Source organism: Pinus tabuliformis, chromosome 9 (genome assembly GCF_031772625.1).
Source record: "Pinus tabuliformis cultivar Carrire ecotype Pingquan chromosome 9, CPIR1, whole genome shotgun sequence".
NCBI classification, from domain to species: Eukaryota; Viridiplantae; Streptophyta; class Pinopsida; order Pinales; family Pinaceae; genus Pinus; species Pinus tabuliformis.
In genome coordinates, this window is record NC_142307.1 from 13,725,890 (window position 1) to 13,740,175 (window position 14,286).

The window sequence follows — 14,286 nt, forward strand, 5'->3', positions numbered from 1 at the left end:
TTTCTCCTTGGAAACTTTGCTTGCAAAGAATGATAATTTTATGCCCTAACTTGACTTCTTTAATTCGGTCTTAGCTGCTGCAAGGGTGACTTAGTTTCTTTGCACTTGTGGAGAGAAGTAGCCCAAAAAAATCCAAAATTCTCGCTCTTCTTTTCTCCTTCTTATCCTTCTCTTCTTTGTACCCTTTCTCTTCCTTGATCGGACTTGAGTGAAGTGAGTGAGTCCTTCAAGTGAGGTCGAACTCTCCTTTATATATAGGTCTTTCTTTAAGTCATATGGCTAACTTTAGGCCGACTTGTTCTTTGCACCATGACGAGGTCTTGGAGGATCTTTGGCTCTAGATTTGACTCAAATAAATTTTCTTTACAATATATAATGTGCCCAAAAGGGTCTTTCATACATAATAATGACTCTTATGACTTGTTGACTCAAAGACGAGCCCTAGAAGCACTCAATGGGTGCTTGACCTAAAAATAAATTTCCTTTGAGCATGAAACCCATGCCTTAAGAATGACAAAAATAAATTTATTTTTCTCTTTACAATAAATACATAAAATCATTATTAGATTTGTCATTATGAAGACTGAACCTAGTTACATATTTCAACACTCCCTCTTAACTAGGGAGGTATTAATAATCCATACAAGGTACTTGGACATTCTCAAACTGAAGAATTCTCATAAGAAGAGTCAGATTGTTAAGCCATCTCATAAGCTATGTTATCAGCTTATATCATACCAACCAACATTGTCACATAACAAGGCTTTGACTAACAACTCTATCTCTCCACAAGATTTGAGCACAATGTTGTTGAGACCAATGACTGACAAACACCATAATCATTGTCTCTTAAGGCACACACCCCACCTAGGTGTTCATAGCTTATGTCCTTTTAGGACAATTCCTATCTGGGAATAACACATCCTCAAGGAATTTCCTCTTCGACTACTCTTCTCTTGGATGCCCTACCTCATCCTCAAAGAGTATCAGAATTAGTCTCATATTCTTACCCTATCCTCCATTCTTTCTTCACAATATGAAGACAAGAATGATTTGTCTATCTCTCATTCTCAACTAGGGAAGATACACCCATTCCTATAAAAGGAATGTACCCAAGCTCCCTCTTATCCAGGGACTTGTCCAAGCTCCCTCTTAACCAGAGACTTGTTACCAACAACTCTCAACTCTTTGGTGGAGATCATGGTACTATCAATTGCTTCTAGGGCTCCTGCTTTTGATGTCATGATCTACATCTTCATTATGGAGCTGTCATCTTTTGTATGGCATTGACCATCCATCACTTTCCCTCACGAACCATATCAATCATGTCATACTTCTCTTTATTGGAAAGTGATCTTCTAGTCGACATCTGCCTTTTCTTCATCCAACTACCTTTTCCAAGTCATGTTACTTTCAGGATTTTCCGTCCATTCTTTGTTGTAGGTGACATCCACAACTCTCTTTCGGTAGCCCTGTTTCAACCCAACCAGATATTATTCAAAAATCAAAATGAACATCAAATCAAAGTTACCTTTTATGATGGCCTTTCATCATGACATCTGCTTGCTTGCAACATCAACATCTTGCACATTCATAAACACATCTCCAAGGCATTCAATGTCAAGGGTTCCCTTCCTTGACAAACTTTATCAAAGTCTTCATGCCTTTTCCATGGAGATGTTCTAGCCAATTCTCTTAGTCATTGGATGTTGATCACTTATCTTATCTTATGTGACCATAGTTGCATTTCTCACGAACTCCTCTTCCTTTCCTCACATATTCTTCCCAGGAACTCCTATACATAGTTCCTTCATCTTTTATCTACTACCTCATATTCATTATGGAGCTATCATCTTTCATAGGGCATTGACCATCCATCACTTTCCCTCACGAACCATATCAGTCATGTCATACTTCTCTTTATTGGAAAGTGATCTTCTAGTCCACATCTGACTTTTTTCATCCAACTACCTTTTCCAAGTCATGTTACTTTCAGGATCTTCCATCCATTCTTCATTGTAGGTGACATCCACAACTCTCTTTCGGTAGCCCTGTTTCAATTCAACCAGATGTCATTCAAAATCAAAATGAACATCAAATCAAAGTTACCTTTTATGATGGCCTTTCATCATGACATCTGCTTGCGTGCAACATCAACATCTTGCACATTCATAAACACATCTCCAAGGTATTCAATGTCAAGGGTCCCCTTCCTTTACAAACTTTATCAGAGTCTTCATGCCTTCTCCATGGAGATGTTCTAGCCAATTCTCTTAGTCATTGGATGTTGATCACTTATCTTATCTTACGTGACCATAGTTGCATTTCTCACGAACTCCTCTTCCTTTCCTCACATATTCTTCCCAGGAACTTCTATACATAGTTCCTTCATCTTTTGTCAACTACCTCATATTCCATATGATGACATATTATGTTGATTTCATCTTGTAAATATGTGAGCTAGCTCAAGACATATGCCTTCATGCAACTTACCAAAGGAAGAGATCCTTCTTCTTAGAGCATTCACCCATGCTATGAGCAACTATATGACGACATGACTTAATCTATCAAATATATGTTGAAATTTGGTACCGGAGGACAGGTGGTTCCCTTAGGCTTTGATCGTTGGCCTAGGGAAAAGTGTCCAAAAGAATTTAATTTTTATCCTAAAGTGACTTTATAATTTTATAAAGTTAAATCTAATTTAAAAGTGACTTTAAGTGATAAAGTTACTAAGTCTAATTTTAAAGTAAATGAAAAATTAGAAAGGAAAAGTGACTTTGGAAATAAATGACTAAGTGGGTCTTTATTAAAGTGGGGTGAATTAAAAAATAGAAAGTGAGATTTAAATGAGCATTTAATCTCAGCCATTGATCTAAATCTATTTCAGAGATCACCCAAAAGTCACTTGGATCACCCAAAAGTCACTTTGAGTTATATTAAAGGAGGAAAAGGTCATTCATTCTTTCATGGGCAGATTGGGAGAAGGAGAGCAAGAGAGCAAGAGAGATTTCTGAGCAGGGAGGAGAAGGAGACAGCAGCTTGGCACACATTCCAAGGCAGCAGTTGAGCAGATTTGTACAGCTGATTCAACACATAGTGAAAGGCAGATTTTTGCACAAAAATCGAGGAGCAGTTTGCTGATTTTTCTGCACACAAAACGGAGGCCGTACAACATTTATTGCTGTCCTGTTTGCTGTAATTTTCAGATTGCTGTGAGGCACGGGAAAGGAGATAAGTTGTAAATTTGCTTGCTGATTTTTTGCTGAATAATTCTCACTGTAAAAAGGCAATTTTCAGAAATAAAGAAGAGCTCTCAAACTGGTTTTCCCCAAGAGTTGTAGGGGGTTTTTCCAGGGTCAAGTTGACCAAAAATATCAGTGTTTTAATGTGTTTTAATGGCTGTTTTTGATTGCTGATTTTTAATTCTGCAATTTCCAGCATTCTGAAAAATTTCCAAAATTTGTGTTTTCAGCAATATTTATTTTTTTCAGTCTGTTAAATGTATGGTTATGGGAATGGGCATTTAACTACATGGGAGAAATAAGGAGAAACTGAAAATCGGGGTGGGAAAACAGAGATTTTTACATGGTATCAGAGCTTGAGTGCTGAAGGGCAGTTTGGGACAGCAAAAGGAAAAATTACAGTTGCTGATTTTTCACTCAGAAAATTCCCGCAAGCTGATTTTTTCATAAACAGTAGTTTTATCTTTACTACAGCAGTGCTATTTTTCAGTTTTAGGACAGCAGGATGTCATTGGGATTGAGGGTGGAGGATAGGCTGGATGGGCATATAAATTACAACGTTTGGAAGGAGAGAATGCAGAGTATCTTTGAGGAGGCAGAAGTCTGGGATATTATGGTGCATACCGCACAGAACCCTGTTGTTGTGCCCACTGATGTTACTCAGTTGGCTGAGTATAAAAAGAAGAACAATAAGGGTAAGAGGCTGATTCTAGACGGAATCAAAGACCATTGCATTCCTCAGGTGAGAGGAAAGAGCAATGCCCATGAGATGTGGACAGCATTGTCCAATCTCTACCAGAGTACCAATGAGAACTGGAAGATGGTCCTGAAGGAGAAGCTGAAGAACATTAAGATGGGTAATGATAGTGCAGCTGGATATCTCACAAAGATTACTAATGTGAGAGATGAGTTGGCAGCGATTGGAGAGGCCATTCCATCCACTGAGTTGGTGCGTATTGCAGTGAATGGCCTCCCCCGTTCATGGTTGAACTTTGCTGATGGGGTTTGTGCACGTGAGACCCTTCCCACATGGGAGAGGTTTTGGGATGATTGCATTCAGACAGAGATCAGGAAAGGACAGCTTGGGGCAGCCAAGCCAGTTGAGCAGGATGAGGACGTAGCACTGGTGGCAGGAGGCAAGAAAGGCAAAGGGAAGAAGCAGACTTCCACAAGCGGTGGTGGGGGCAAAGACAAAGGTAAAGGTAAACAGGGTAACACAGAGAAGGACTATTCCAAGGTGAAGTGTTGGAATTGTCAAAAGATGGGACACTATGCAGTTGTGTGTCCGGAGAAGAAGAAGAAGAAGGGGAAGAACCAGGACGTGGCAGCTTCAGTAGAGATTGAGGACTTTGCTGGTCGTTTTGACCGAGAGTTTGCGTTCACTACGTGTGAGTCCTCTAGTGCAGGATCACTTGCCACACAGGTTCAGAGGGAGCATGCTTTTCCCTCGATTAGCGGAGCATCTTCAGGTATCTGGTATGTGGACAGTGGGGCTTCACGTCATATGACAGGAGTCCGTGAGTACTTCTCAGAGCTTTCAGAGAGTGGCACTGATATTGAGGTAGTACTCGGTGATGACAGAGTTGTTAGAGCAGTCGGGGTGGGGACAGTGACATTTCAGAGGGAGTCCAAACCTCCCTTGAATGTGTCAGAGGTTCTTTATGTGCCAGGGATGAGGAAGAACCTCATATCCGTCTCAGCTTTGGAGGACAGAGGATATGAGGTACTGTTCAGGGGAGGACAGGTGTTGATGTATCGTAGGGGCGCTCCAGCTGATTCAGCTAGAGTGATAGGTGTACGCCATGCAAAGGTGTACAAGTTTGCATTCCAACCCCTTTTGGCATTGAGCAGTAGTACCGACAGCAGAGCTAGCAGTTCTGAGCTGTGTGAGATTTGGCACCGCAGGATGGGACATATGTATCATGGAGCCTTGAGGACATTGCGGGAGATCACTACAGGTGTGCCAGATTTCAGTACTGATCACTTTGATACTTGCAGAGGTTGTGCGATGGGCAAGTTTGCCAAATCCCCTTTTCCCAGCAGTGACAACAGAGCGACGGGGATACTTGATTTGATTCATTCCGATGTGAGCGGTCGGATGTCTCATGTTTCCTTGAGTGGATATGAGTACTATGTGTTATTCATTGATGATCACTCCAGGAGGACCTGGATTTATTTTTTTGAAGACCAAGAGTGAGGTCTTCAAGCGGTTTTAGGAGTTCAGAGCTCTTGTGGAGACTCAGACAGGTCGAAAGATCAAGTCCTTGAGGTCGGACAATGGAGGAGAGTACACCCTTGGAGAGTTTGTTGACTATTGTGCGGAGGCAGGCATTAGGAGGGAGTTTACTGTTCCTTACAACCCCCAGCAGAACGGAGTTGCAGAGAGGAAGAACAGATCCATCATAGGGGCTGCCAAAGCCATGTTACATGATCAGGGGTTGCCATTGTTCTTGTGGGCAGAAGCCTGCAACACACCTGTTTACTTGCAGAACAGGAGTCCGCATCGTGCCTTGGGGCACATGACTCCGGAGGAGGCTTTCTCTGGGAAGAAGCCTGATCTTGGTCATCTTCATATCTTTGGATGCATTACATACTCCTATATACCCAAGGAGAAGAGGACCAAACTAGAGCCCACCGCAGAGAAGGGTATCTTTGTGGGCTACAGTGAGATCTCAAAGGCCTTTCGGATTTACATTCCTGCACAGAGGAGAGTTGTTGTCAGACGGGATGTGAAGTTCGAGGAGGACAGGGCCTTTAGGAGGTCACGGGAGTTAGAGTATCTGGATCAGCCAGACCCTCAGCAGCAGTTGAGTCAGTCGCAGGGATCCAGTGGGCAGGGATCAGGAGGATCCGGAGGTACATCTATGAGGATGTCAGGTCCATCAGTGAGCAGTGGCTCGCCGAGCCAGAGGGGTGGTGCTCCGGGCAGCATGCAGAGCAATTCACAGAGCAGTTCACTAGGGAGTCCACTGATGGACAGTTCACACGGTACCTCAGCTTCTACAGGTTCAGGTGCAGGCAGGAGGACAGCAGACAGACAGTTAGGAGTTCAGGCTACTGATGATGATGAGGAGGAGGAGTTTCATTCTCCAGTGGGAGAAGTGCGCTCAGGGAAGAGGAAACCCAAGTGGCTTCAGGACACCTTGAGAGATGCCACATCTGTTGCTGAGCCGAAGAGGCCGGTCAGAGAGAGTAGACCACCTGAGAGGTTTTGTAGCTATATGGCGATGGTTACCAGCATCCTTGACTCTGAGCCTTCTAGCTATGAGGAGGCAGTTAGCCAGCAGGTCTGGAGAGAGGCCATGCAGGAGGAGTATTCTTCTATCATGAAGAATGATGTTTGGGAGGTGGTGCCGAGGCCTGAGGGCAAATCCGTGGTTACTTCCAGATGGCTTTACAAGGTAAAGCATGCTGCAGATGGCAGCATTGAGAAATTCAAAGCGAGGTTTGTGGCTAGAGGGTTCTCCCAGGTAGAGGGAGTTGATTATGAGGAGACCTTCGCTTCCGTGGCTCGATATACTTCGATCCGCTCCATCATATCGATAGCCGCAGAGATGGGTTGGAAGATCCACCAGATGGATGTGAAGACCGCATTTCTCAATGGCTTCATATAGGAGGAGGTGTACATTGAGCAGCCACAGGGCTTTGAGGTGCATGGGAAGGAGTCCCATGTGTGCAGATTGAAGAAGGCCCTTTATGGCCTGAAGCAAGCTCCCAGAGCTTGGTACTCCAGGATAGATGCATACTTGCAGGGGATGGGTTTCACAAAGAGTGAGGCAGATCCGAACCTTTACTTTATTGTGATTGGTGAGGAGCCTCTCATTCTGGTGCTGTATGTGGATGACTTGATCATTACAGGTGCAGAGAGACTCATAGAGCACTGCAAGAGAGATCTTGCGGCGGAGTTTGAGATGAAGGACATCGGCTTGATGCATTACTTTTTGGGTTTGGAGGTGTGGCAGGAGGAGGGGCATTTCTTCCTGGGGCAGGGGAAGTATATTGTGGACATCCTTAGCAGATTCCACATGGAGGATTGTAGACCCATGTCGACACCGATGATCACCAACTGGAAGAAGCTTCATGCTTCGGATTCCTAGTTGGTGGATCCCACATTGTACAGGCAGCTGATTGGTTCCTTGATGTATTTGGTCAACACTAGACCAGATATCTGTTTTGCAGTCAACACGATGAGTCAGTTTATGTGTGAGCCTAGGAAGGTTCACTGGGTGGCTGCAAAACACATTTTGCAGTACTTGCAGGGGACAGTGGATTATGGTCTGGACTACAGGCAGGGAGATGGAGTGAGATTGGCAGGGTACACTGATTCTGATTGGGCAGGTTGTGCTTCTGATAGGAAGAGCACTTCAGGGTGTTGTTTTGGGTTGGGTTCAGCAGTAGTGTCATGGTTCAGTCGGAAGCAGCAGTCAGTAGCACTGAGTTCAGCGGAAGCAGAGTATATGGCAGCCAGTCTAGCTAGTTGTGAGGCTATCTAGCTTCGCAAGATGTTGTTTGGCTTATTTGGTCAGCCGTTGAGACCTTCAGTGATTTACTGTGATAATCAGAGTTGCATTAAACTCACGGAGAATCCAGTATTTCATGACAGGTCAAAGCATATCGGGATCAGATATCATTTCATCAGAGACTATGTTCAGAAGGGAGCTGTGAAGCTTGAGTATATTTCCACTGGTGAGCAGGTTGCAGATATCCTTACCAAAGCACCATGGGGCAAGCATGTTTACTTCAGAGACAAGATGGGTGTGGTGAGGAACACCTTCCTCGGTAAGAGGGAGTGTTGAAATTTGGTACCGGAGGACAGGTGGTTCCCTTAGGCTTTGATCTTTGGCCTAGGGAAAAGTGTCCAAAAGAATTTAATTTTTCTCCTAAAGTGACTTTATAATTTTATAAAGTTAAATCTAATTTAAAAGTGACTTTAAGTGATAAAGTTACTAAGTCTAATTTTAAAGTAAATGAAAAATTAGAAAGGAAAAGTGACTTTGGAAATAAATGACTAAGTGGGTCTTTATTAAAGTGGGGTGAACTAAAAAATAGAAAGTGAGATTTAAATGAGCATTTAATCTCAGCCATTGATCTAAATCTATTTCAGCCATTGGATTTAGAGATCACCCAAAAGTCACTTGGATCACCCAAAAGTCACTTGGAGTTATATTAAAGGAGGAAAAGGAGGAAAAAGTCATTCATTCTTTCATGAGCAGATTGGGAGAAGGAGAGCAAGAGAGCAAGAGAGATTTCTGAGCAGGGAGGAGAAGGAGACAGCAGCTTGGCACACATTCCAAGGCAGCAGTTGAGCAGATTTGTACAGCTGATTCAGCACATAGTGAAAGGCAGATTTTTGCACAAAAATCGAGGAGCAGTTTGCTGATTTTTCTGCACACAAAACAGAGGCCGTACAGCATTTATTGCTGTCCTGTTTGCTGTAATTTCCAGATTGCTGTGAGGCACGGGAAAGGAGATAAATTGTAAATTTGCTTGCTGATTTTTTGTTGAATAATTCTCACTGTAAAAAGGCAATTTTCAGAAATAAAGAAGAGCTCTCAAACTGGTTTTCCCCAAGAGTTGTAGGGGGTTTTTTCAGGGTCAAGTTGACCAAAAATATCAGTGTTTTAATGTGTTTTAATGGCTGTTTTTGATTGCTGATTTTTAATTCTGCAATTTCCAGCATTCTGAAAAATTTCCAGAATTTGTGTTTTCAGCAATATTTATTTTTTTCAGTCTATTAAATGCAGTGTTGATAATATCGGTATCGGGAAAATATCGGCGAGGGTCCGGAAAATATCTTATTGGAAATATCGGCGAAAATATCGGCAAATATCGGCAAGCATAAAAAATGCATAATATATTCATTTTTTTTCAGATTTCTAAACATATAAAGCAATAACAACATGAACTAAACACATTGGCACATAAATATGAAGAAAACACTGATATATATGATGTCAAATAGAAATGATACATCAAACTTCAAAGGCGATACCAAATCCTGCTGATCCCTGATAGTGATAAATTGATAATTGTCCAATCAAGGACTCAAACAAAAATTAAAATAACATCACATATCCTGCTGATCCCTGATAGTGATAATTGTCCAATCAAGGACTCAAACAAAACAACATCACATATATAAAAGTTTAAAAGTATTTCATCATCATGAGTTATAAACTTATATGTAGCAAAAGTTGCAAAACAAATAAAACTAGCAGCTATCTATCTGAGACCATTGGCCTCTCCCTAGCAGCTTTCTTTCTGTCTTGTTCAGCAATTGCTTCACGAGCTTTTTGTATAACCTCTGCACTAGAAACCATACAAGGCATCACATCTGCTGCATCATATGCAGAGAGTTTAGCCAGATGGTATTTCAATCGTGTAATCCCTCCTGACATCTTGGTCCCACACAAGTTGCATGATATATATGCCTGATTTGCCCCACCAACAGCCTCCCCATACTCCCAAAATGGGTCCAAGGCTTTTGGCATATTTGACATTTGTAGTGAACTAATTCAAACCTAGGGCACAAAAAAAACAAAAAATTGGCATTAAATGAGTATAACTATACAGTGCCCAGCAAACACTCAAGAAACTATTTTAATTTTTAAAGCAACATCTTCATGTTCAGAATTTAAACAACAAAAGCAAGCATAAAAAATGCATAATATATTCATTTTTTTCAGATTTTTAAACATATAAAGCAATAACAACATGAAATAAAGTTTAAACACATTAGCACATAAATATGAAGAAAACACTGATATATATGATGTCAAATAGAAATGATATATCAAAGGCGATACCAAATCGTGCTAATCCCTGATAATTGTCCATTCAAGGACTCAAATGTGGAGAACCAATACAAAATAACATCACATATAATAATAAAAGTATCTCATCATCATGAGTTACATGTAGCATAACAAATAAAACTAGCAGCTATCTATCTACTGCCCTCTCCCCCTTTTACGGGAAAACATGATGGGCTGTTTGTCAGGCCTGCCCCTAGTAGTAGAAGGCCCTGACACTGCCTCTGCACCTAATGTCAAATAATGAGTGATAGGCATGGAGCTATGCTCTCCTATATCTATAGCAGATGGTGTTGATGCTGATGCTCCCGCAGTGTCCTCCTCCAGCTCCTCCTGCTCCTCCTCTAAGTGCTGCTGCTCCTCTGACTCTGAGTCCTCCTCTTGCTGCCCCTGCTCTAATGGATCATCTGCCACTGGCTCCTCCAACCATGAAGGTGACTCCTCCAATATGGGCTCCTGAGACTCCACCCTCCACGGAGACAATACATCAATATTGTCTAAGGAAATGGCATCTGGATCCACTGGTGATTCTATTTGCCTCACTCGAAGTCGGATGTTGTAATGCACATACACCAAATCGTTGAGGCGTGCGAACTCCAACCTGTAAGAGTGTCAAAAAAAGTAATGAGTCTTGACTCTTGACTCTTGAGTCTTGACACTTGAAGGTCATAAATTAAAAATTAAAAATTACAATAAGTGTAATTGCTCAACTGAAGGCTTGAGTTCAAAGTTATACCTGTTGCGCTTTTTGGCGTGTATTTTCTCAAATACACTCCAATTGCGCTCACACCCTGAAGAGCTACATGTTTGACTCAAGATTCGTATAGCCAAATTTTGCAAATTTGGTACCCTTGCACCATAGCTTCGCCACCAAAGATCTACAACAAAATAATGAAATAAAAAATTCAAAAACTTAAAAGTTAAAACATAATTAAATTCAAATTTCTAATTTCTAATGAGTGATGACTTGTCACTTACGTGGCATGAAGAGGGCCCTTTCCTTAATGGCATCATCAAAGCCAAATAGGCCAACACAATCCTGATAATTATGTATCTCGCGGCTGATTTTGCGACGAAGCTCAGAATCAGGTACCATCCTCTCAATACAGGAATGGAGCCCTTCCATCACCTCGCCATCAAAACAAAAATTGCATTTGTATGCAAATGCAGGGTTGAGGAAGAGTGCTGCTGCATGAATGGGTCGATGAAGCATCCCTGTCCACCGACTATCGATCACATCCCATAACATCATCTGCCTATTAAGGCCAGCAGAACCCTTGTCTGCATAATAGGAACGAATGGCCTCCTTGGCCCTATCCATGCCCTCATACAAATAAGGCATTGCAGGCTTCTCTCCATCCACCAATCTAAGAACCTTTACTATAGGTTCGCTAACTGCACATGCTTCTTCTACTCCACGCCAAAATGTCTCAGAGTACACCATTTTTTCAATGGCTTTCCCATCAGGTCTCCTGCTGTATCTACAACCACGCCAATCATTAGACACAAACATTTGCTTCAACTCGTACTGACATCGAAGCAAAGACTGAAGAGTAATAAAGGTTGTGGCAAAACGTGTGATGGCAGGACGCCGCAACTCCTTGTTTCTAGTGAACCTCCTCATAAGGCTAAGAACAAAAGCATGGTTATAAATAAACTTGGGGATGCTCCTAGCCATATCAACTGCCTCCTTGATGAAGGAGAGTTTCCCCATATCCTCAAGCAACAAATCAAGACAATGCGCTGCACATGGAGTCCAGAACAATGTGGGATGCCTCTCCATAAGCATTCTGCCGGCAGACACATAATTAGCTGCATTGTCTGTTACGACTTGCACCACATTCTGCACACCAATCTCCTGAATGAACCCATCTAACAACTCACATATCGTTGCTGCATCTTTGATATGTTCTGATGCATCCAACGATTTAATAAACATGGTACCTTTAGGACAATGTACCAAGAAATTTAGAAGGGTCCTACCCTTCCTATCTGTCCAACCATCAGACATCACTGTGCATCCAGTGACTTCCCATGTCTGTTTCAACTCCGCCAATCTAGAGTTGATGTCCTCTTTTTCTGCTTGAAGAATTGGCCCCCGCAACTCCTCATATGTGGCACTTTTGTACCCTGGGCCCACAACAGCAATAGCATCACACATTGGTTGCCAAAATGGATTGGTTTTTGTGATGCTGAGAGGTAAGTCGCTCCAATAAATACACCTCCCCATGACTCTATCTGCTTCTTCCTTCTCCTTTTTTTTGACAAGCGATTTTATGCCAGGTTGTGCTCCAGCTCCTGTTCGTGGAACAAAAAATGATGACCTCGCATTCACACTAGCAGTAGCGCTAGCATGTGATGGTGTGCCAGTTGTGGAGCCCCTCCCACTAGGGCCAGTAGGGCCACTACCCTGAACGTCAAAATCAGGAGAAGATATCCCAAAAGATCTACCTGCACGTTCAGCTTTGTTTCTTTCCGCCTCTTCCTTCTTTCTGTCCTTTTCTTCAATTGCCTCAAGAGCTTTTCGTATAAGCTCCGGACTAGAAACTTTACAAATGCCAACATCATGTCCAGGGAGTCTAGCAAGATGGTATTTCAGTCGTGTAACCCCACCTGTCATCTTGTCCCCACACAATTTGCATGAAAGATATGCACGATTTGTCCCACCATCAGGGATCCCATACTCCCAAAATGGGTCCAAGTTTTTTGGCATATTTGTATTTTGTAGTGGGCTAACTCAAAAGGAAACCTACAGCACCAAAAAAAATTTGGAATTAGTAACTTAATAACTTAATAAGTAATACGAATTTACGAAATTCCATGGGTGCAGGTCTCATTATCAAATCCTCATTCTTCAAAGACAAATGGACTAAACTTTAACAAAGTTCTACAAGAAAAATCCAAAGGTCTTGAAAGAAAATTAATTTTTTAATAGCCTAGCTTTTAAAAATTAAAAGTGTAAGAGCAATAACAGTATAAGTTAACAGTATAACTGCAACGCTGCAATTTTACAGGTTCAGCCATATCTTTATACAGGTTTACAGGTATGCTAACTTTGGCAGCAGAGTAATATGCTCATTGCTACCTATACAACATCTATTACTTTGATCATGATGTTGGTTACTTGTTGACCCTCAAAAGCAAAGGGATTAAGTTATTAACTAAGGAGATAACACAGGCCTTAGAGTCACTTTCAGACTTCAGTGCATCTGCGCTCCATGCTCCATGTCATGACTAAGTTATGTAGAGTTTGCAATGTGAATGCAGATGTAGAGGCTATGTGACACTAAAGCACAAGGACCTACCCTCTACACTCTCCATTAGTGCTAATGCAAAATGAAAGGCAGCATAGGCTTAGGGCTTCAAAAAAGAAAATCTCCACTTGCATTGCAAGAACGAAGAAGCTGACAACAAAGATCATTAACCATGTGACCAATTCTGTGCCAATTAGAGGTTGCCATGTGGCAAAAAGGAAATACGCCTAAAAGATCATTTCATGCATGAAAGAACACTAACACCCAAGGAAGGTGTTGTAAATATTTCTTGGGTCACCTTGCATATAGAGAGCTGGTAGAGAAGTGTACCACTGTACAGGATCGCCACATAAACAATGAGTGTGCGATAACGCTTCTTCGACTTCCTTTGGCCCTCTATGAAGGGAGGAGATGGACAGAGAAAGGGTTCTTCGATGAGATTTAGTTGGTTCATGTGAAGGGGGAATAGCAATAGAGGGAAGGAGAGTTGACCTTCCATTACAAAGAAGAAGCCAATATTTCCACTTATTGAGAAAGAGCTCAAGCACTCAGGATTCAGGAAGAGTAGTTGAAAAGCCATATTGAATTGTGTCAATTTGATATTTTGGAATTATTGACTTTTGGTTCAGTGATGCATTGAATGCCAATTTGGGATGTTAACCAAGCTGCAGCACTGAAGGAGACAGCATTCTTACAGACAGTAAAGAAGATTGACTATTTGACACACCAAGAGGGAAATGTCATCCCAGCTTTTAAGAGCCAGAGCCAAGATTCCAAAGCAGAAGGACAGACTTCTAGTGCATTATGAGTCTGCACTAAATATTTCAAAGAGCAGTCACAAAGAAAATAATTTTTTGACACCTTGGAGTCATCTTTCCACAGTGAGACCTATACCGTCTTATAGAGTATATTTTTATCTTGCTAATGAGCCCTTACTCGCCCTCAAACTCCCGGTGGTTGAGGAGATAATGAATT

The 14,286-nt window shown here is 41.9% G+C and overlaps 2 protein-coding genes across 2 annotated transcripts in view; one reads left to right on the top strand and one right to left on the bottom strand.

Annotated features, from left to right (window-relative positions):
- The window catches only part of LOC149146882 (sodium/hydrogen exchanger 5-like), a 295,386-nt gene that overhangs the window by 108,668 nt on the left and 172,432 nt on the right, over positions 1-14,286 (top strand).
- On the bottom strand, positions 9,991-12,455 carry LOC149146883 (uncharacterized). The gene is made up of 3 exons (XM_089439575.1): positions 11,036-12,455; positions 10,794-10,935; positions 9,991-10,658 (listed from the first exon to the last, which is right to left on the bottom strand). Exons 1-3 carry the CDS (start codon positions 12,285-12,287, stop codon positions 10,196-10,198), a joined length of 1,857 nt encoding a protein of 618 aa, XP_089295701.1. The 5' UTR covers positions 12,288-12,455; the 3' UTR covers positions 9,991-10,195.

Bases quoted from the DNA above. Each gene is read 5' to 3' on its own strand.
- LOC149146883 (XM_089439575.1), bottom strand. From the start codon at position 12,287: ATGGGGAGGTGTATTTATTGGAGCGACTTACCTCTCAGCATCACAAAA. The intron at 10,936-11,035 runs GTAAGTGACAAG...ATTTTGTTGTAG, and splicing joins AAGGGCCCTCTTCATGCCAC to ATCTTTGGTGGCGAAGCTAT. The intron at 10,659-10,793 runs GTATAACTTTGA...ACACTCTTACAG, and splicing joins CACGCCAAAAAGCGCAACAG to GTTGGAGTTCGCACGCCTCA.